At 46.7% G+C, this 23,133-nt stretch overlaps 2 protein-coding genes across 7 annotated transcripts in view; both read left to right on the top strand.

Moving 5' to 3' along the window:
- The window catches only part of ppp2r5eb (protein phosphatase 2, regulatory subunit B', epsilon isoform b), a 14,751-nt gene extending 8,305 nt beyond the window's left edge, over positions 1-6,446 (top strand). For all 6 annotated transcript variants that reach the window (XM_037486163.2, XM_037486162.2, XM_037486159.2 and 3 more), the window contains exons 3-14: positions 2,799-2,995; positions 3,113-3,214; positions 3,420-3,512; positions 3,722-3,852; positions 4,037-4,096; positions 4,478-4,586; positions 4,678-4,731; positions 4,816-4,866; positions 4,946-5,065; positions 5,157-5,284; positions 5,596-5,697; positions 6,068-6,446. In XM_037486163.2, the coding sequence (XP_037342060.1) occupies positions 2,799-2,995; positions 3,113-3,214; positions 3,420-3,512; positions 3,722-3,852; positions 4,037-4,096; positions 4,478-4,586; positions 4,678-4,731; positions 4,816-4,866; positions 4,946-5,065; positions 5,157-5,284; positions 5,596-5,697; positions 6,068-6,167 (1,247 nt within the window). In that variant the 3' untranslated portion in view covers positions 6,168-6,446. The remainder of the gene's footprint in view (positions 1-2,798; positions 2,996-3,112; positions 3,215-3,419; positions 3,513-3,721; positions 3,853-4,036; positions 4,097-4,477; positions 4,587-4,677; positions 4,732-4,815; positions 4,867-4,945; positions 5,066-5,156; positions 5,285-5,595; positions 5,698-6,067) is intronic.
- A 10,873-nt stretch (positions 6,447-17,319) lies between these two features.
- kcnh5b (potassium voltage-gated channel, subfamily H (eag-related), member 5b) overlaps positions 17,320-23,133 on the top strand; it is a 42,959-nt gene continuing 37,145 nt past the window's right edge. Inside the window, exons 1-4 of the mRNA XM_037486131.2 lie at positions 17,320-17,521; positions 20,670-20,793; positions 21,397-21,503; positions 22,020-22,148. Coding sequence (XP_037342028.2) covers positions 17,449-17,521; positions 20,670-20,793; positions 21,397-21,503; positions 22,020-22,148 — 433 coding nt within the window. The 5' untranslated portion in view covers positions 17,320-17,448. The remainder of the gene's footprint in view (positions 17,522-20,669; positions 20,794-21,396; positions 21,504-22,019; positions 22,149-23,133) is intronic.

The raw sequence follows: 23,133 nt of genomic DNA, 5'->3' as shown, positions 1-23,133 counted from the left end.
CACACACACACACACACACACACACACACACACACACACACACACCAGTGATGCACGAGGCCACAAATAATCCCCCATACGACGTCTGGCTGAGCACAGACGGCTGACAAAGTAGATGCGCCAAACGCCTCGACCCCGACAACCCCGCGGGATTAAAAAGGATCGCGTTGGGGCGGCTAAATGGATTTGAGGATGGTGAAAGTAAAGGTCCTCCATGGTGCGGGGACCTGAAACATGACAGAGCTTCGGTTTATGTGGTCAACGCGTCCACTGGGGAGGAGAGTCCATAACATGCAGGTCTCTTAATGGGTCTTTGATTTGGAAGAAGCCGGTTGTCTTGACAACTGAAGACATGTACTCGCTCCTGTCCTGCCTTTGTGCCGTCCTCTCCATCAGCTTCATATCTATAACGCGTAGTACACGTGGAGATTTCACTCAGAAGATCTCCACCATCGAGGAGTCTGTCTTCTGACCACAAAGCTACGTTTAGAGCGTCACTGTTTGGGAGTCAGATGTCGAGGAAGTGGACCGTGAGGAGGACGTTGATGAGGTCCAGGAAGAAAACATGTAGAGAAATGAAATGATACAAAAAAATGAATGAATGAAAGAATAAAGTTCTACTCCCAAAATATCAAAAATATTTTAAATGCATGTCTGCTTATGACAAGGTAAATACAGTTAATTTACCCCAGAATTCCCAGTTTATTCCCGTATTTTCCCATGGAAAGTCTCCAACTTTGAATATTCCCGGAATTTTGCAACCCTAATTGTGAGGTCACATGACACTGCACAGGCAGGGGTTTCCCAGCCAGTCGCCTGGGTTTACTTCCTTTTCTCTATTGACTGAAAAGTGCAATAATAACAACCAGTGTGTGTGTGGTAGCAGCCCTTCCACTCCGGGGCTCTTCCTTGCTGAAGGGTAGTTTCTGGTTTTATTCTGAGCTACACACAAGTACAGTCACACACTTTTCTCTCTCTCTCTCTCCCACGTTCACGCTGGTGCTCTCTCGCCCAGCCGGGGGCCCATTGGCTGTGCTCCCCTCGGTGTCTCTCTAGAGGGATTACGGTGTCCTGCGTGATTATCTGCCTATTAATAGCTTCCTTTAAGGTCTGCCCTCATGCTCCTATAGAGATCTCAAGGCCCCGTAACACAAGACGACCCTGAGTCCTGCAGCCAGTAATCACTGAGCTGCAGCTCCCTACTGTGCACACACACACACACACACACGCACACACACACCTCAAAACAAGCATGCACATATGCAAAGAAAAGGGACTCGATGAATATGATGTTCTCCTTGTTCAGAGCTGCAGACACTGGAGTGTGTGCACCATGCTTTTGCGTGTTTCACGGCTCTGACGTCCTCCCCTCTAAGACCCACAACATGGTTTTAACATGTTTCAAGTTTTCACTAAGGGTAATACTTCAGTCTTAAATAACTGTATATCAAACACTCGAGCGCCTCATGCAGTCCGAGTCCAGAGGGTTTGGGATTGGATGAGTGAGGAGGGGATTGACCTGCACGGTTTGGGAGCCGTTCTTGAGTCGTCCCTTGGCTTTGGCCCAACTAGACTTCTTTGTTTTATGGTCTCGTATCCCCGGGTTACCACGAAACCCACAACGGGTTCCTTCACCACTCCAGAGGCCGTTGGATGAGTTGTCTTTCTTCCCAGTGAACCAGAAGTGTCCGTCCATGAAACCAGGACCACGGGTTCCTGCCTCTCACGTTGCAGCACTCATTCGGACCATGTGGATTACGTTTCTCATTTTCCGCTGCAACCTAAAAGAAGCGCACTGAATGTCTTCCTCGAGGACCTGCAGACTTCTGTGGATGGGACCACAGAGTGACCAATATGTTAACATACAAGTTAACATCACCGCTGGGACTCAAAGGCGACAGGGGGAAAGGGTTCTTCTGTAGGACGAGGTGTCGTGGGACGGGTTCACAGGGTTTAACCCTTCGATCGTACCAGTCATTTCCCCCCTGCTTTATCTGAGGTGTGTTCTTACAAGCGCTCTGCTCCGGGGTCAGCAGTTCACTTTATGTCACATGACGTCTGAGGAGGATCAGCCGGGGCTTCCTACTCTCCCCCCCGAGGCGCTTTCAATTTATTGTTTTTTTTTACAGTGTGTGGTTAAAGTTAATGGTTAATCGAAGGCAGTAGTTTAAAGGACACATTAGTGAAGAGAAAGCTTTGTGTTGAAGGACTGTTGGATACTTGATGTGGTGATGAACGATATAGTCGTGGCTCGCGTTCAACAAGCAGAATTCCTGTGATTGAAGCTGGTGACGTGCTGCACGTTGACAGATGCTGCTAATAAATAAATAAATGTCTGTATACATACACACACACACACACACAGCTGTGTGTTGAGCTCATTGTGTCCTACATGTCGTATCGATCCAGGGCTTTTTCTTTGGTATTGCTTCTTTTCTGTAATTGCTAATTGTAATTATTTGGAATTTGAGATGAATGGATGATTATATGAAATAAATAAATTGGCAGTTATTTCCAAGGATCAGTGAAGGGCTGATGTAATCAGATACTATTATATTATTATTTCTTTGGATCTAAATCATTTTTATTTTAGATTGACTAACTTCCACATGCTGGATTAGATTGAATTTCACACATATTCAACCAACATGAACACATTGACCACTTAACACGCGTCTCTCTGATGTGGCTGAAAGTGTTTTACAGCCAAACAGACATGAATCTCAACATGAATAAATGGACTTTGAGGGTCAGAAGCCTCACGTTTCTTTCTCGGTGCGCTTGTTTCGTTCACCCAGACGTGCCGGCGCCGGAGCAGCCGGAGCTGTTCCTGAAGAAGCTGCAGCAGTGCTGTACTGTCTTTGACTTCATCGACACGCTGTCGGACCTCAAGATGAAGGAGTACAAGCGCTCCACCCTCAACGAGCTGGTGGACTACGTCACCGTCAGCCGGGGCTACCTGACGGAGCAGGCCTACCCGGAGGTCGTCAAAATGGTGAGGGGGCGTGTCCATGTGCATACAAACAGAGCGCTGGTGAGTTCTCAGGGGCAGAAGGTCTGAAGATGACCCACGTCCCCCCCCCCCCCCCCCCCCCCCTCTGTCCCCCTGCAGGTCTCTCACAACATATTCCGGACTCTTCCGCCCAGCGACAGCAACGAGTTCGACCCCGAGGAAGACGAGCCCACACTCGAGGCGTCCTGGCCACACTTACAGGTGTGTGTGTGTGTGTGTGTGTGTGTGTGTGTGTGTGTGTGTGTGTGTGTGTGTGTGTGTGTGTGTGTGTGTGTGTGTGTGTGTGTGTGTGTGTGTGTGTGTGTGTGTGTGTTGATTTATTTGCACAGAAGGAAGGAAAGTGAGCACTTTGTTTTGATCTCACATGAACATCTGCTCCTCTTCCTCCTCCTCCTCCTCTCTCCAGTTGGTTTACGAGTTCTTCATCCGGTTCTTGGAGAGTCAGGAATTCCAGCCCAGCATTGCCAAAAAGTACATAGACCAGAAGTTTGTCCTACAGGTGAGTGTCTGAGTCCGTCCTGATGGAGGTTCTGCTTCTGATGGAGCTCCTCCTGAGGTTCTGCTTCTGATGGAGCTCCTCCTGAGGTTCTGCTTCTGATGGAGCTCCTCCTGAGGTTCAGCTTCTGATGGAGCTCCTCCTGAGGTTCTGCTTCTGATGGGGCTCCTCCTGAGGTTCTGCTTCTGATGGAGCTCCTCCTCTCCCTGCAGCTCCTGGAGTTGTTTGACAGCGAGGACCCTCGGGAGAGAGACTACCTGAAGACAGTCTTGCATAGAATCTACGGCAAATTCCTGGGTCTGAGGGCTTTTATACGAAAACAGATCAATAATATTTTTCTACGGTGAGTCGATGTTTGTTCATCTCAGTTTAGAAAACTTTATGCTCTTTCAATACTTCTGTTCATTTATATGTGACGGTACAATAAAGATATGCTTTATATATATTATATATGTACATTTATAATATCTTTGTGTTCCATGAATGTTCTTCACGTTGGTTCTGAGGTGTCTCCTCTGTGACTCTAGTTTTGTCTACGAGACGGAGCACTTCAACGGGGTGGCCGAGTTGCTGGAGATCCTGGGCAGGTACGTGTGAGACGTTTGACCACAGAAGAACGAATCCCCTTTTTTATGGAGTCGGGCAGAGTTTGAGTTAAAGAACTAAAAACAAAACCTTTTAAATGAGTCTGAGAAACGCTCCATTTTCACCTGTTTGCTTCTATTAACATTTAAATAAGACTTCTTCTGTGCTCTCCTGGGTTCTATTCAACATTCACAACTCTGACAGTCCTTCTGGGATATGAAGTCATTTTTCATCACATGGTACTTTTTTGTAGTTTTCAATTTGTGGAAGTTAAAAGTTCCCAGTGAGCCTGAATGTCTCATCTGTACAAACAGGTCATCAATCTTCCATTTTTAGAGCTTTCCTGTGTTCATGTTTAATGTCTCTCTCTCTCTCTCTCTCAGTATAATCAATGGTTTCGCTCTGCCACTGAAAGCCGAGCATAAACAGTTTCTGGTCAAAGTGTTGATCCCCCTCCACACGGTCCGGAGTCTGTCCCTCTTCCACGCACAGGTACAACACGCTGTGTGTGTGTGTGTGTGTGTGTGTGAATGGATTTGGCTAAGCTAAGCTAAAGGGCTAACGCGCGTTTCTCTCCCTGCAGTTGGCATATTGCATTGTACAGTTCCTAGAGAAAGACCCAACATTAACAGAACCAGTAAGTACCCTCCAGAGTCAGAGTGTCCACACCATAAGCCCAGAAGGAGGAACCGCTGCATCGGCCTCTTCTCTCTCTCCTCAGGTCATCAGAGGCTTACTGAAGTTCTGGCCAAAAACCTGCAGTCAAAAAGAGGTGGGGCTTGTTGTGTGTTTGTTGTGTGCACGTATGATGATGTGCGTCCCCGTGGTAAACGCACCCCACCTCCCCCCAGGTGATGTTTCTAGGGGAGCTGGAGGAGATCCTGGACGTCATCGAGCCCACGCAGTTCGTCAAGATCCAGGAGCCGCTCTTCAAGCAGATCTCCAGATGCGTCTCCAGCCCACACTTCCAGGTCTGTGATCGGGCACCACGGGGGGGGGGACACCGGGGACGTTGTGATGTTTGCGGGGGGGGGGCTTACGTTTGTGCTCTGTATCCCACAGGTGGCGGAGCGAGCTCTGTACTACTGGAACAACGAGTACATCATGAGCCTGATCGAGGAGAACTCCAGCGTCATCCTGCCCATCATGTTCTCCAGCCTCTACAGGATCTCCAAAGAGCACTGGAACCCGTGAGTTCCCCTCCCACCTCTAATCCCTCTCGGGGGGGGGGTTGTTTACTGGAAACCGCTGAAAGAATGAATTCAGGGGAGACTTTTTAAACCGGAGACATTCTCCTCGTCACACAAGAGGTGGATGCCTGTGTCACTCAGTCAGTTTGCCATCGTGGTGGTCACATGCTACAGGTTGCCATGGTAACCAGGGGACGCCGTGTCCGAAACCCAATCAGAACTTAGCTTTATTGACGACTTCCACAGACTGTGAACTTGTGTGCGTCATCGCTGGTGACCTCTGACCCCACTCTGTGTCTCCCCCCTCGCAGGGCCATCGTGGCGCTGGTGTACAACGTACTGAAGGCCTTCATGGAGATGAACAGTACCTTATTCGACGAGCTCACAGCCACTTACAAGTCGGACCGCCAGCGGTGAGGAGCGCTCACTTCAGTAGTCAGACGCCGTGATGTCACTTTTAGTCCAGACGCTTCGGTCCGTTTAGAACAACACAGACGTTGTGATCCTCTGACCTCTGACCTCAGATTCAGGACAAAGATCAGACCTGGAAGCAAGTTTAAACTTTTGAAATCAAACGGTTTATTTTTAAGCACGTTCAACACAAAGTATAAAGACATAAATAAAAAGGAAACATCAACATTTCAAATAGAATATAATGAAACCCAAAGGTGAGAGTTTTTCATTGAAGTGTTGTTTGTTGTGGCGTTAAGAGAAGTAACAATAATGAGTTCACTGATGCAGCAGCTTCACACAAAGGTTCAGATGGTGTGATGTTTGTTCCAGTGAGAAGAAGAAGGAGAAGGAGCGGGAGGACCTGTGGAAGAAGCTGGAGGACTTGGAGCTGAAGCGGGGCCTTAGGAATGACGGCATCATCCCCACTTAACGAAGACCGCGCCGACTCCCCCTGCCCCCCCCCCTCCCCCTCCCCCTCCACATCAGCCATGTCTGCCCAGAGCTCCGAGAAACCACCAATACAGCCCCCCCCTCTCCCCCCCCCCCATCTGGATGGACACGGAGCGCCTGCTGGTTTCTTAATTGTTTTTCTTTTTTGGTTCCTTTTTTTCCTCCTGTGTTTGTGCGACTTACTTTACAGTAGATTCATCACGTCTGTTTCATTATTTCAACAGCACTGTAAATAATTATTATTATTTTTCCTCCCCCCCCCCCCCTCCCGCCCCTAAAACTGATATTATTGCAAACGGATAAACAAAAACAATAATAATAAAAAAAAACGAAGAAAAAAGTAGAAAATGAGAAAATGACTTGTGTGGGAGGGGGAAACCAACTTGGACTGAAGGACGTGAGACGAACTCCTGGGAGACAAAAGGACGGATTTGAACTCTTCTTCTTCTTCTTCTTCAGTAAAGTCCCGTGTGTGGTTTTTAGTTTCCTCTCGCTGCCTCCATCTTTCTGCCCCTCCTTCCTCTCTAGAGGTGCGTCTGTCATTTGTGTCCCCCGTGTGGGATGTCCAGACTGATGATGTGCCCCCCCCCGAACCCCCCCCCCCCCCCCTGTAGGTTCCTCACTGTCCCCCGGCCACTCTGTCGACAGCTTTTCCTACAAAACACATACACACACACACACACACACCTGCTCTTCTGAGTGCGTTTACATGCGTGTTCATGGGAGAGTAACTTGTGTAAATGCAAAATATTGTGTTCAATACACTTATTTTTTTTTCTTCAATCTGGTATTTCAATTTCTTTCCCCACAAACTACAGAAATAATGTCTTTGAATAAAAGCAGAAGGCGGTTATTTATTACTGGGTTAGGGTTGAAATTAATTAAATTACATTTTTACTTATTCAGGTTAGAAAATCGTCTTGAGCAGTAGCACAGTATTTCCTGTCGCTGTTTCATAATAAAAGCCCCTGTGTTTTGCAATTTAATGTGAATTATAAAAAAAAAAAAACTGATCTATGAACGAAGGAGACGAAAATCCCAAAGCAGAAGAACACGACTCTGAAAACTACTACCAAGGTATTTTTAGAATGTAAATAGACGGATAAAATAAAACTGGGTTTGAAATAGTTTTTTCCTTTACTTTGGCGCCATCTGGTGACCGCGCCGGAAGTGGAACAATAAATACGTCACTACTATTTTATGATTAACGCCAAGCAATTAACTAAAAGGTGTAGAGGACGAAAAATTATGAAAGTTTTCCCTACAAATCTTTAATGATCTTCTCATCCAGTGTTTCAGTGTGTTTGTGGATGAGGTCATATCCGGTCATCAATGTTTACTCCCCTCTTTTGTTTTGGTTTTAACCTCCTGTTGCAGGATTCATAAAAACAATCACATTAAACGTGTGAATCCACATGTAAACGCGCTCCATTCTTTACTCCCCCCCCCCCCCCCGCATCTATCTTTTCAGCCTTTAACCCCCCCCCCCCTCCTCACCTGCCGCACCAGTTTCCCAGGTACCAGCCTGACACTGGTACCCTCCGGACGTAACGGTGACTTTCAAAATAAAACGCACACACAAAAAACAGATGAACGCCAGAAAAAAAAAGCTTGTTGGGGAAAGACTAGCGCCCCCCCCCCCCCTTCTTCTACCTCCCCCTCCGCCCACCTAAGGAGGAGGAGGAGGAGGGGGTGGTGCTGCGTTGACTTCACAGTATTACAACAACAACAACAACCCTGTACATTGTGATTGAATGCAGTACACTGATAATCTTGTATCTTGTAGTAATTTAGCCTTTGTTCTTTGCTTAGGAATCTGTGGAGAGGAGTATCCAGTATATAAAGAGGTATTATGGATCACTACTTCCTGGTATTTAAGATAGTGCCCCCCTCCCCTTCCTTATTTTATTTTCTGTCTCTCACACCTCCCTCTTTACTTGGTTTTTATCGCATTTTTTGGATATTTTCATAAAGTTTCTTTTAAACCATTGGATTTTTTTATTGGAAAGCAGGGGCAGGGGGTCGGTGTCGGGGGGGGGGGGGGGGGGGGGGGGGGTGAGGCACATAGCAGAACACTTTGTCCCGTTGGGTGTGACGGTGAATAAAATAAAAGAACCCCCCCCCCCCTCCCTCACAGAATTAATGTGTGCTTTAGAACGGCCCGAATATAATATGAGTTAAAAACTGAAGAGAAAAAAAACAAGAGGAAAAAATGGTTGGAGAAATACAAATGTTTAATTATTTTAAAAAATAAAGAGATATTAAATTAAACCTGTTTTGTGAAGCTACAGAAATATTTTAACTGTTGCAAAATGTCAGAGAATGTTTTTCTCTTTGTGTCAATGTGTCTCCCTACACTTCCGGTCTCTGGTTGCTAAAGGGAAATAGATAGGAAAATAAAATATAAAGAGAGACTTAAAAAAGAGACCAATTGAATATGGTTTTCAGTTCTCACATATGAAAGTCTTTTTTTGAGTGATATGACCCGGAAGGGTGAGTCTGTTGCGTCACTTCCTGTCGACAGCGTGTTTGATGTCTTGAACTTTTTCAGAGCTCTAGCGATACCAAGTTGATTCTGTCGTGATATTGTCAGTACAAGCGGCGAATTATCTACGTGAGACGTTGTTAAACGCCTCACCGTCCAGCACTTTGTCGTTTAAACGAATAGTTGCTTAGACGTTGTTTAGCGTTAGCGCTACCTCTTTTAGCATTAGCTTAGCAGCTAACATTGTGATGTCTTCCCTCCCTACCTCCCCTGCTCTCTCTTGCTCGGTGTGTCACATGTTTAGCTATTCCTCTGCCTCCCTTACGGATAATGGTACATGTAAGAAGTGCAGTATATTTGATCGCTTGGAGGCGAGGCTTAGTGAGTTAGAAGCACGGCTCCGCACCATGGAGGTAGCCGCTGTTAACCAGCCATCTCCTATAGTCGGTGCGGACCACATAGACGTATCGTTTGCTCCTGCTAACCGTCCCCCGGCAACCCCCGAGCGGCCGGGAGGCTGGGTGACTGTCCGGAATAAGCATAAGTCTAAGTCGAAGCACACGGTTAACCACCAACCACTTCACGTTTCAAACCGATTCTCCCCACTCAGCGACACACCCGCTGAGAAGCCAACTCTGGTTATACGTAGCTCCATTCTGAGGAACGTGAAGTTAGCGAAACCAGGGTCCATAGTCACTTGTATCCCCGGGGCCAGAGCGGGCGACATTGAGTCTTATCTTAAACTGCTGGCTAAGGATAAACGTAAATACAGTAAGATTGTAATACATGTCGGCGGTAATGACTCCCGGTTACGCCACTCGGAAGTCACAAAAGTTAACGTGGAATCGGTGTGTACATACGCTAAAACAATGTCGGACACCGTAGTTTTCTCTGGCCCCCTCCCAAACTTGATCAGTGACGACATGTATAGCCGCATGTCGTCATTCCGCCGCTGGTTGTCGAGGTGGTGCCCAGTAAATAATGTGGGCTTCGTTGATCACTGGAAAACGTTTTGGGGAGTGCCTGGTCTGATTAGGAGGGACGGCATCCATCCAACTTTGGATGGAGCTCAACTCATTTCTAAGAACCTGACCCAGTTTCTTAATGGACTTAATCCATGACCCAGAGTTCAGACCAGGAAGCAGAGTCGCAGTCTTACACACTTCTCTGCGCTTCATTCCGAGCAGTCACTCAGCGTAATTAACTCTATAGAAACTGTTTCTGCCCCACGGACACCGTTATTTAAGTTAAAGGTAAACAACCGAGGAGTTATATTTAATAACTTAATCAAAGTTAAATGTAACAATACAACTGTGCAACAAACTAGGAGAATTAAAGGGGGTCTTTTGAATATTAGATCTCTGTGCTCTAAAGCTGTTTTAGTAAATGAACTAATATCTGACAACCATGTTGATATTTTCTGTCTTACTGAAACATGGCTATCGGATGGGGAGTACTTTAGCTTAAATGAAGCGACTCCTCCAAGTCATGTTAATACTCATATCCCCCGAGGCACAGGCCGAGGGGGTGGAGTGGCAGCTATTTATGACTCCTGCCTTTTAATAAACCTTAAACCTAAACTGGATTATAACTCATTTGAAAGTCTGACTTTCAGTCTTTCACAACCAACCTGGAAAATAATCCAGCCGGTTCTCTTTGTAATAGTGTACAGGGCCCCAGGTCCTTATTCTGAATTTTTATGTGAATTTTCACAGTTCTTAACGAGTTTGGTCCTTAAAACGGACAAGGTAATTATAGTGGGTGACTTTAACATTCATGTGGATGTCGATAACGACAGCCTTGGTACTTCATTTCTCTCTTTGCTGGAATCAATTGGTTTCTGTCAGACTGTAAACAAACCAACTCATTGTTTTAACCACACCCTCGACTTGGTTCTTGTGTATGGTATTGTGATAGAACACTTAACAATCTTTCCACAGAACCCTCTCCTGTCCGACCATTGTCTGATAACCTTTGAATTTCTACTGCCAGAATCTCCTCCTCCTGCCAAGGGTTTCTACAGTCGATGTTTATCGGACACCGCTGTAGCCTCATTTAAAGAAACCATTCCCTCTGCTCTAAGTTCAGTGTCCTGTCTCAAGATATCAGAAGACTCCTGTGAAAACTTCAGTCCGTCACAAATCGACCATCTTGTCGATACTGCCACAGGCTCTTTGAGAATGGCGCTGGACGGTATTGCTCCCCTCAAAAGAAGAATGGCAACAAGAAGGAAGTTCGCGCCTTGGTATAACTCTCAAACCCGGAACCTAAAGCAAACTGTGCGGAAACTTGAGCGGTTATGGCGTTCCACCAAATCAGAAGGATCTAGGCTAACTTGGCAAGACAGCGTTAAAACATATAAGAAGGCTCTCCGTAACGCAAGAGCATCTTATTACTCATCATTAATCGAGAAAAATAAAAACAACTCCAGGTTTCTCTTCAGCACTGTAGCCAGACTGACAGAGAGTCACAGCGCTGTCGAGCCGTGTATTCCTGTGGACCTCAGTAGTAACGACTTTATGAACTTCTTCAATAATAAGATTCTGACTATCAAAGAGAAAATTGATGGTCTACTACCCCCAACCGGAGCCAACCCGTCCGCGGATGTAGGATCCTTGGACGCAGCCGTGGGCCCTGATACCTACTTGGATGGTTTCTCTTCCATCAACCGTGATCAACTGGCTTCTGCAATTTTGAAATCCAACTCTTCCACTTGTCTCCTGGATCCGATTCCAACTAAGCTGCTTAAGGAAGTTTTTCCGTTAATTAGCACATCCCTACTGGATATTATGAATCTGTCTTTGTTGACAGGACATGTACCACAGTCCTTCAAGGTAGCTGTAATTAAACCTCTTCTGAAGAAACCTACCCTAGCTCCAGAGGTGTTGGCTAACTACAGACCCATCTCTAATCTTCCCTTCCTCGCTAAGATCCTGGAGAAATCTGTCGCGAATCAATTATGTGACTTTCTACAAAACAATGCTTTGTTCGAGGATTTCCAGTCAGGATTTCGAATGCATCACAGCACAGAAACGGCACTGGTGAAAATTACAAATGATCTTCTACTTGCATCGGACCAAGGACTTGTATCTTTTCTTGTATTGCTGGACCTCAGTGCTGCATTTGACACCATCGATCACCGTATCCTGCTGCAGAGACTGGAACACTTGATTGGCATCAAAGGAACTGCACTCAGCTGGTTTAAATCTTATTTATCGGATCGATCCCAGTTTGTGTTTGTGAACGGTGAATCATCGAGGACCACGAATGTTGGTCACGGAGTCCCACAAGGTTCTGTGCTTGGACCGATTCTATTTACCCTGTACATGCTTCCTTTGGGCGACGTTATCAGAAAACACCGCATAAACTTCCATTGTTATGCAGACGATACTCAACTGTATCTATCGATCAAGCCAGAAGACACCAACCAACTTGTTAGACTTCAGGACTGTCTTGGAGACATCAAAACCTGGATGACCTGCAACTTCCTGATGTTAAACTCGGAAAAAACGGAAGTTATCATGATAGGCCCAGAGCGCCTTCGAAGTCAGCTGTCACGTGATACAGTCTCTATGGATGGAATTGCTCTGGTATCCAACAGCACCGTCAGAAATCTTGGAGTTCTCTTCGACCAGGATATGTCCTTCAACTCTCATATAAAGAAGACTTCAAGGACTGCCTTTTTTCATCTACGGAATATATCAAAAATCAGGAACTTCCTGTCTCAAAGTGATGCAGAAAAACTAGTTCATGCATTTGTTACTTCTAGACTGGATTACTGTAATTCTTTGTTATCAGGCTGCTCTTGTAAATCGCTTAAACCTCTCCAGCTGATTCAGAATGCTGCAGCACGTGTATTAACAAGAACTAAGAAATGGGATCATATAACTCCTGTATTAACTTCTCTGCACTGGCTTCCTGTTAAATCAAGAATAGAATTTAAGGTACTTCTCCTCACCTACAAGGCACTTGCTGGTGAGGCACCGTCTTATCTTAAAGAGCTTGTTACACCGTATTGTCCTACAAGGCATCTACGCTCCATAGATGCTGGGCTACTTGTGGTTCCTAGAGTTTTAAAAAGTAGGATGGGGGCCAGAGCCTTCAGTTATCAAGCTCCTCTTGTGTGGAACCAGCTTCCACTTTCAGTCCGGGGGGCAGACTCGGTCAGTTCATTTAAGATAAAGCTTAAAACGTTCCTCTTTGATATTGCTTATAGTTAGGGCTGGCTCAGGTTAGCCTGGACCAGCCCTTAGTTAAGCTGCTCTAGGCTTAGACTGCCGGGGGACTTCTTAGGACACACCGAGCCCCTCTCTCACTCTCACTTTCTCCTCCCACAATCATCCATGCTTTATTAATGTACATCACTAATTAAGCTTCTTTCCGGGAGTTTTTTGTGCTTTCTCGCCTAGCAGGTCTCCGTGGATCATAGTTTCGTGCGGACCCCGGTTCTGACTCCTGGCTCATGGCTCTGCTGACACCTGCTACTGCCATCATCATTACTTTAAATATGATTCATATTACTGTCATCAAAAACCAACATCTTTCTGTTCTCCCTCCCCACAGAAGCCTCTGTGGATGGTGGTTCGATCTGATGGTGGTTGTCCCTGCAGTGGTCCTGCCGTACACCTCTTCTGCTACTTGCAATTACTTGTATCATTTCAGTTAGAGAAATTGAATGTATTGTACATCTTTTACATTGTTGATTCTGTACACATGACATCCATTGCAGTCTGTCCATCCCGGGAGAGGGATCCCTCCTCTGACGTTCTCCCTAAGGTTTCTTCCCTTTTTTCCCCATTGAAGGGTTTTTTTCATATTTTGGGGAGTTTTTCCTGTGCCGATGTGAGGGTTTCGGGACAGAGGATGTTGCATGTGTACAGACTGTAAAGCCCTCTGAGGCAAATTTGTAATTTGCGATTTTGGGCTATACAAAATAAAATGAATTGAATTGAATTGAATTGAAGTAGTGTAAGTGACCTTCATAACAAGAGCTGTTTGAATTCTCTAATGCTAAGGAAAGGAGCTAAAATGCGTCCTTACTTAGCTCCTTAGCATAGGAACCACATCCTACACGGAAGGAGATACTTCCTTGCGGGGGCAATATCATTACACCACCAGCCCTCCCGATCTGTCAATCATATCAATCATAGATAGATCGGGAGGGCTGTATATGCATGATGAGGTCACAAGTTTTTCTTTTATTTCAATGTCCAGTTAAAAAATAAACCCTCATTAGTTCTGCTTCCTCTTTATTATTGAAATAAAAAACATTTGACCCCTAAGATAAAAACAGAAAAAAAATAATCTCCAAGTTAGTAGCAGCGGCTCCTTTTAAAGGCGGCTGCAGTACTCGAGTCCGCCACCAGGGGGCAGCAGAGGCCTTCAGCGAGGTTTGTTCGTCCTGTAATAAAACTTTGATGGATGGGTCGAAGAATCTGATCCGAGAGTATTTCAAGTGTTAGAAAACGTGTGCTGCTAAGTGAACCCTGATCCTTCACTTATTCCAACAGCAATGCTGCGCCTCTGAAGAGGAGGTTCTCTGGTGGAGCTCTGGTGGAGGAGGGCTAGTGGAGGCCTGGTGGAGACCTGGTGGAGCTGTTTAACCTTTATACAAATAAGATCACCTTTCAGAAGACGAGTGTCTTCAAAGTTTTTCTTGGTTCCAGATTAATTGAAAAATGGAGAAAACATCTCAACGCCCATTAAGCTTCACCCTGATTATTTAGCTCCCCATTAAGATGACTCCTCCACCCACCAGGCCCCTCTCTGTCTGTGTGTGACCTACAATAATGAAACAATACTTAAGAAGACAATAGCTTCAAAAGAAATTAACAGCTCGTACTTCTAATATTATTTTTTTCATGCTTCATTTAATTCATTGTGACATGATTTTGGGCCTGTAGAATGAAAGGAGCTGTGCTGTAGTAGCAGCTGCTGCCCTGCAGGGGGAGACGGGCTTTACACTCATTCAAGCTGCTGAATTATTCATTCTGGGGGAGATGATTTACTAATGAGGGGAATGAGGTTACAAATGTCTAATTCCAGGTAACAACGTACCAACTTATCAAAGACGTTCTCTTTTATAGAGCCGCGTGTCACTAATTACGTCATTTGTTTGTTTTTACTCGTTTCCCATCCTTTACGTTCCTTGTTTCCTTCCTGTCTCTCCTCATGTCTCTTGTAAATAAGCATTTATTCTAATGTTTGTCTCCTTCTCTTCTCTCCTTCTCACCTTGTTTCCTTTATTCCTTTCCTCTTCTCAGTCTTCTCTTTGATAATCCTCATCTTGTTTCCTTCTTTTATATTCCTTGATTCCCTGTCGTTTATGTTTCTTTTAAATAAAGTTTAAAGTTTGTCTTCTCCCCCTTTTCTTTTAAATCATGTCCTTTCCTTGCTGCCTTGTTTCCTCATTTCCTCTCCTTTCCTTTGCCTCCTTTCTTGATATTCCTTGGAGGTTTCCTTCCTTTCCCTCCAACACTTTCTTTATTCCTTCCTTGTTTCCTTCTCTGATTTACTTTCATCGTGAAGTTAAGTTTAATCTGGTTTGAGGGGATTATTACACACGACCACTTTCTTCTTCCTCATCTCCTTGTTTCTTCTCTTGTTTCCTCCTCCTTTTCCCTATTATGATCTCCTTGTCTCCTCTCTTCTTGATTCCTTCTTGTTCGTTCCTATTCTCTCCTCCTCGCTGCTGACGTTTGCTTCCTTTCTTTCCTTTTCCTTGTTTACTCTTTTCCTCTCTTCCTTTTCTCTTTTATTCTCTCCTCATTCTCTCCTTTTGTCTCCTTGCTTCCTATCTCCCTCCTCCTTCCCTCCTATCCTGCTCCCCTTGATTTCTATTCATTTACTTTCCCCTCCTTTCCTCTGATGCTCATTCCCTCTCCTGCCATTCCTTTCCTCGCTCCTTTCCTTTCCTCTCCTCTTGTTTCCTCCTCTCTTCTTGTAGGAATCATCTTTGTTCCTCTCTGCTTAAAATGAAAAAAGTCTCGTCTGCATCTTTAATTGGGACCATTTATTTATTTATTTTGCTGGCGCTCATTAACCCAGTAAACGCAGGAGGAGCTCGGCTTGTTTGTGAGGAAGGAAACGAGGACTCTAAACATCCACTTTGTCCGTTTTCAAGGCAGCGCAGCTAAATATTTAACTCGACTTAATGCAGCGTGACGCCAAAACAGAGAGAGCCTTGATTTCAACGTCCTGAAATGGTCCCAAAAACCTTTGACCCGTAAAGCAGCCGCTCGTTGGTGCACGGATGCACCTGCGTTGCCGCGGTGATCCTGTCTGCTGGGGGGTGAAGGTCGAGTTTATAACTTACAAAGTCCTCCGTGATTCATCCTCCGGTGATGTTTGGTTGAAGACGACCTTTAACCTCTGGGGAATATGACTTTGGGAGGAAATCCTGTCACTCAACATGAGAACAAGTCCTCGTGGCGTCACTGGAGAAACCGTCTCAAAGTAACGAGGGTTCATCCTCTGGCGACCATGAATGTACAGCAGGTATCATTGGATGTGAAGAGACGGTGGACCAGGTTTTGAAGAGATGTTGAGTCATCATTCCTCCTCTGGGGACAATGAATGTTCAACAATTTCCTTTGAAATCTAGAGACTGGTTTTAAAATGACAGTGTCAGGGAGGATTCTTCCTCACGATGCCTCAAACAACTGTTTGGCTTTGATAATTCATCCTCTGGGGACCAGGAATACACGGCTAATGTCACGCATCTGGGCATCAAAGTATTCCGGACAAATGGAAAATGACTATTTGTTTTAGAGCGACTCTCAGTTAGTCTGATGGTTGCAATTTAAAGTAAAAATACACCGTGAAAGTTCAGCCTCTGGGGATCATGAATGTGGCCGTGTACTTGAACCAATTCTATAAGAATCCAAATATTGTACATTTCTTTGAGGTAAAAGCGATCTTCGTGGACCTGGGAGCCCACAGCGGACCGTTGCTCATCACGTTGGATGTGCCTGCACACCCCGATTAAAGCTCTGAGTTGATTGACAGTTAGCATTAGCGCAGCGAGCTTGTTAGCGATGGTTTGGGCGTCTCAGGGTCCTCAGCTGCTCTCGTTGCTGAGCTCATTACTGTCAGCGAGTCCCTTTGAGGTCACAGAAAACAATGGCCGCCGGCCTGCTGATTGGCTGTAATTGAGTGTTAGTGGTGCAGCGTAATTGGAATGATTATAGTCATCAACACCCCCCTCCCCCCAGACCCCCTCCCCCACTCATCTAAAAAAAGTCAGCATTTAACGAAATAATATTAAAAAGTTATCACATTCATTTTACAAGAAAAGTTTCATTTTGTCACAATGACTTTGGCCAAAAAAGTAACAGCATAAAAAATGTCATAGCAATGAATTCTGAAAAGAAAGTTATGACAATGTTCTTGGAAATAAAGTAATATCGTGAAAAAAAACCTCAGTATTGTATTTGGAATCAAGTCATGATTTGGGGAAAAAGTAATTTCATGTCGTGTAATCTCCAAGAACCGATAAAACGTTTCTTTCCTTCCTCTGTTTCATTGCTACTAATCATCCGGCCTCAGAGCACAAACACTTCTAATGAAAGCGGTGTGTTCTGATCCAACATTAAAGGGCACAGCGCGCATGCGCCATGGCGCTCCGCTCGCGCAGCGGGATGCGGCGCCGCCGCCGCGGCTCCAGTGCGCCCCGAGCAGCCAGAGCGCGCGGTTACAATGAGCTTCTCCACCGGTCCGACTGAGAGCCAGAACCGAGCCCCGAGCAGCAGACGCAGCGCCGCCCGCCCGCAGCACGATGCCCGGGGGAAAGAGAGGGCTCGTGGCTCCGCAGAACACTTTCCTGGAGAACATCGTGCGGAGATCAAGCGGTGAGTCCGGAACGAGGCTTTGGGGTCTTTAAAGGGGGGGGGGGGGGGGTTCACCAGGACCGGGACCCAGCTGTGTGGAATACCCCCGGTGGGTAGTGACGGAGTGACGCCGCCTCTCGGCATCAGTCCCGTTAAGTTTCAGTCTGGAGGAGAATCTCTCTTCTTTTTTTTCTGTTTACGCTCCAACTTCAAAAGATGGAATCAAAACACAAAACAGCTTCACGGATTTAAATCAACACCAAACCCCGTAAGCTGCTCAGACAAATCACGTGAAACGCCTCTTATTATTATTATTATTATTATTGTTTACATGTTATATGTTGTTAGGAAACATCCAACACGTGACCTCCACGTGCAGCGACCTGCCCGTCATTCCTCGGCTTTATGGGTTCGGGTGTTTTTTATTATCAGGGTTCTTGTCTCTTCTGCGTCGTAAAGCGCGCTGGATTTGGCACAGGCGCGCGCTCCCTGAGTGGATTGATTCCTTCACTTTCCAGGAGAAGTGAGCGCAGCGTCGGAGGAGGAGGAGGAGGAGGAGGGATGCGGTGTTTGTGGACAGGAGAGTCTGATCTCTCGGGGACTTTCAGCCCTAATTGGAGAGACATTGGTCATATTTGGAGTCTTTTTATTACTTGATGTTATAATGACGTGAGGAGACTGTCGGGTGGTTTCCGATGAGAATAGAAGCCGTTGGCAGAATGAGGGGACTGAAGGTAACGTGGACCACCTGGAGGACATCTGGATGCTGATGGACATCACAGCTCGCTTAGACCACAGGAAAATGAGCTTTTTGAGATGTCAAAACGAGGCAGAGATGACAGGTCCTTCACGGCCTGACGGGAAGTCACGTGACTGTGGCGGAGTTTATTTAGTCTAACGCGAAGTCACGTGACCGTGGCGGAGTTCATTTCGGTGAAGCCACGTGACCGTGGGGGTGTTCCTTTAGTCTAACATTGGCTCTCAAACTGAAAATCTATTTCTAAAAAGCTGTAATGTCATTTAAAAGCTCAGCTGTCTCACTCCTTCCTCTTTATGTCATAAATATGAAAACGTCAATTAGACGGTAAAACATCTAAAACAAAAAGAAACCCCCCAAAAACTTGCAATAATCTGTTAGTATTGAATGAAACGTCAGCGCATGTTTTCCGTGTTTTCCGTAATCACAGCAGAAGTCTGTTGGTGGACGTGTTCATGCAGCGGTGGACCGGAGGTCTTCTGTCCTCTGTCTCCATGAACACGTCCTTGTGGAGATGTTTCATCTCGTGTGGAATCAGGAGAGATGTTTGCTCCTGAGGCTGAAGCAGCCCCCGGCGGGTGGAGGAGTTGGAGGAAGCCACGAAGGGTCAGAAGGTTCCTGTTTGAGGAGCAGTTGGTCCTGTGAGAAGAGCGTTTAGTGCGGATGCAGAAGTCCTGCTCAGGAGGAGCAGAAGGTGTCATTCTGTTAACGGTACCTCGTGCTCCTGAAAGCATCGATATCAAGTGAACGCTGCATTTGGAACATTGAGATGGATTTATCTGATCTCAGACCTGCTGTAATCTCTCTGAACCCACCAGACTGCATCGACGAAACCACGGTTTTCCCTCTCAGAACCCGGGGCTGCTGGTCCACCGAGGCCTCCACCCGCTCCTTCAAAAGGATCCTGAATATAGCACTTAAACCGCCATTGATCATGTCTGCACGGCGGATTTTCCGATTTTCCGACAGTCTAAAAATGCCCCTTTTCTCCTGGCAGCCTGTTGAAATGCTTTTCGCACAACGAAACGAAGCGAAAGGTTTGTTCCGTACAGTCGTCGTTAGGAGAAGCCCCCGTTTACAGGAATGAAGACGTGGAACAAAGTGAACAAAGTGTTCCTGCGGCACAGAACACACAAAGTGGCTAAAAATAAATCCACCGAGTCGTCAGGTGAAAATGAGAAAATCTTCCTCTTAGAATGAACTTCTAGTGTGTTCTTCATGTGCTGAGTTTGGTTCCACAGAGCAACGCAGTGTTTTGATACATCTCCTCCCCATCAATGCAGTCATTTTCACTGCAGGAACGTTGTCTTAAAGCAGCTCTCGGCCCTTTGAGGGAAACACGGGGCGGTTCTGAAGGTTCCTTTGGGCCTCTGAGGAGCAGGATCCCAGGATTCACTCATTCACCGGCCAACTGTGCTTTTGGAAAAGAGGAGTTGAGGTTGAATGATGAGCTGCCAGGTGCTGCCAGGCCTTACCTGCAGGTGTATCCTATTAATTACACATTTAGCTGTTCGTAGAGCAGCGAATCCTTCTCTGACCTTTCAAAAAAGCCGCTGGCTTTACTTTAAGAAACCGACATGAACTTTAACACAAGGAGGAAATATGTGTAGAAACCAGCTTTGGGAACTCAAAGCGCTCTCGGCCTGTTTGCATCTTTTTCTTGTTTTGTTGGTGATTTCAAGGAGAACGACTGAGACTTCAGAGACTAAACAGCAGCTTTCACACAACCGGCTCGTCTTCAGCACACTTTGAATTCATCTCAGCCTGAATCTGGTTTGAAAGTTTATTTTTTGTTGTCTCCTAAACATCTCTTTACACTGTGCTGTGAAATATTTTTTGGGATTAACGTTATAAATATCCCCAAAGAAGATAAGTTCAAATTCAGATATCATGTATTAATTCATAAAGATCACGACTCTTAATGGTGAAACAGGCTCTCTGATGACATCAGGACCACAGAGAGCCTTTACATCTTCACACTAAAGACACACCTCTTCAGAATAAACCACCATTAAAAACACTGCAGACTTTAAATTATACTTATAATAATTCTATAATGAAGTTGTAAACCGGCTTATTTGATGAAGTTGCACTTTCTTGTTTCTTTTTCTTCTGAGTTTGTTTCCCTATGGTTGAAATGCTCTTATTGTAAGTCGCTGTGGACAAAAGCATCGGCTTAATGACATGTGATGGAACGTAATTGATAGGGGGCGGGGCTTCACATATAAGAAGGCGGGGCTTGTAGCAGTTCTTTGATAAGCCAAAAACATTTTACTGCAACACTGAAGAATTGTTGCACAGGTTTCATCATCATGTTCAGATGATCCTCTCACACCTTCACCTGAGGAAGGGTTTCACCGTCTCCCCGTGGAGGCCGAGACGCTCTGAAGACGTTCCCTCTGTGTCCCTCAGAAACCAGCTTCCTCCTGGGGAACGCGCAGATCGTGGAGTGGCCCGTAGTCTACAGCAATGACGGCTTCTGCAAGCTGTCTGGCTTCCACCGGGCCGAGGTCATGCAGAAGAGCAGCACCTGCAGGTGAGACGGGTCACGGGGTCACTTCCTGCAGAATCCTCTCTGAGGAAAACTGACCACGCCTACCGCTCTGACATCACGAGGGGGGGGTGGGGGGGGGATGCGGAGATCAGCAGAGTCAGTACCAGAGGAGGGGGGGGTGGGGGGGGCTGTGCCTCCAGGACGGCGTCTGCAGCCTTTCAGTCGGGACCTTTTTTAAACTTGACTCCAAAGGACGAGTCGTCTCCTCCGGCGCCTCTCAGATCCGGGGGGGGGTGGGGGGGGGGGGGGTGTAGAGGGTGGGGGGTGAGGGGCCCTGACTACAGCCGCTGGCTTAAAAAGGCTCGGAGCTCTAAGTGGGAACAGGGGCACTGAGGTCTGTCCGCCCGACCCCCCCCCTCTGCACTCAGAACACACCCGTCCACCAGCTGAAGATTATTACAGATGGTCGGGTGGCGTGTGATAAACACGTGTGTGTGTGTGTGTGTGTGTGTGTGTGTGTGTGTGTGTGTGTGTGTGTGCGTGTGTGTGTGCTGGGGGGTAAGGAAGTCATCACTCAGACTAAACGTATCAGCGCTGATGAAAGTGTCCTTTTACGGAATAATGAAGTGAACGTCTGTCCCGCAGCTTCATGTACGGAGAGCTGACGGACAAGAAGAGCATCGACAAAGTCCGACAGACGTTCGACGGCTACGAGTCCGACTGCTTCGAGATCCTTCTGTACCGAAAGAACCGTGAGTCTGACGCCGCAAACCCGCTCCGATAGGTGCTCCTCCAGGTCGTGATGAAGTGGTGAAGTTCTCACGTCTTACTCTGCACGCACCAAGATGATAGAATTACTGGCAACGCAAATGATGTCCAAACCACAGAGGAAGTGTGAGGAATCTTTAGCGTGGTGGAGGAGCACAAGGGACCCGGTGGGGAGACACAAATAGTCCTAAATGTCCCCGTCGATGACCTCCGGGGGCGCAGGAGGCTGGAGGAATAAACCAGGCTGGTGTCCAAGGGTATCAGGCTCGCTTGAAAGGGTGCGAGGAGTTAATAAAGTAACACGAAAAAAGAACAGCGAGTCCTCTAAGAGAGAACCTGAACATCACCTGCAGCACACAGGGTCCAGCTCCACATAGTGTCTCTACATGTGGGACACTATTGACACTAAAAAGTCTTGTTCTTGCATTTAAATAGCTATCCGATGCATTTAAAGACGTCATGTCTGAAAAAGGACAAACTGTCTCATGGTGTCTCGGCAGGAAGTCCCGTGTGGTTCTACATGCAAGTGGCTCCCATCAGGAACGAGAACGACAAGGTGGTTCTGTTCCTCTGCACCTTTAAGGACATCACCCTCTTCAAGCAGCCCATCGAAGACGAGACCACCAAAGGTGAGTGCCTCCCCCGCTTTGACCCCCCCCCCCCCCCACCTACCCCCCCACACCGCTTATTCAGAAACTGGCGTCAGGAGGCCGATGTCCAGAACATGGCAAGCAGCTCGCTCTGTGTTAAAATGAAAGAGCAGCGCGCCCCGGCTGGTTTCTCCCTGCTGGGGGAGCGTCTCGTCTGTCGGGCTGTGTTTGAGGAGGCGGGGGCGCTGTCGGGGAACATGTGAGACGTGGGCGGCGTTGCCGTCCTCGGTGGCCTGACTGATGTACCGTGTCAGCGTCCTGCCTCCGGGAGTCGTCCTCAGCGCCGCTGAGCGGGTGTGTTTGCTCTTTAACAAAGATCAACCCCCCCCCCCCCCACTTTTTATGTACACAGACGCACGCATGCAGCGCAGAGTTGTTGTGTGATTTGTGTATCCACGCGGGGGTCACATGGGTCGAACATGCTCTGAATTGGAGCTAAAGAGGAGTTCATTTCGTCACAGTGAAAACACGCTTTATGAGATAAAGCGTCATTCTGTGTAGTGACCAGCAGGGGGCGACTCCTCTGCTCCCATAGACGTCTATGAGGAAATGACTCTACTTCTGTGTAGTGACCAGCAGGGGGCGACTCCTCTGCTCCCATAGACGTCTATGAGGAAATGACTCTACTTCTGTGTAGTGACCAGCAGGGGGCGACTCCTCTGCTCCCATAGACGTCTATGAGGAAATGACTCTACTTCTGTGTAGTGACCAGCAGGGGGCGACTCCTCTGCTCCCATAGACGTCTATGAGGAAATGACTCTACTTCTGTGTAGTGACCAGCAGGGGGCGACTCCTCTGCTCCCATAGACGTCTATGAGGAAATGACTCTACTTCTGTGTAGTGACCAGCAGGGGGCGACTCCTCTGCTCCCATAGACGTCTATGAGGAAATGACTCTACTTCTTTGTAGTGACCAGCAGGGGGCGACTCTTCTGCTCCCATAGACGTCTATGAGGAAATGACTC

The sequence above is a fragment of the Pungitius pungitius genome, chromosome 14, assembly GCF_949316345.1.
Source record: "Pungitius pungitius chromosome 14, fPunPun2.1, whole genome shotgun sequence".
Lineage (NCBI taxonomy): Eukaryota > Metazoa > Chordata > Actinopteri > Perciformes > Gasterosteidae > Pungitius > Pungitius pungitius.
The sequence above is the reverse complement of the archived record's forward strand: the minus strand, read 5'-3'. Positions and strand labels throughout refer to the sequence as shown.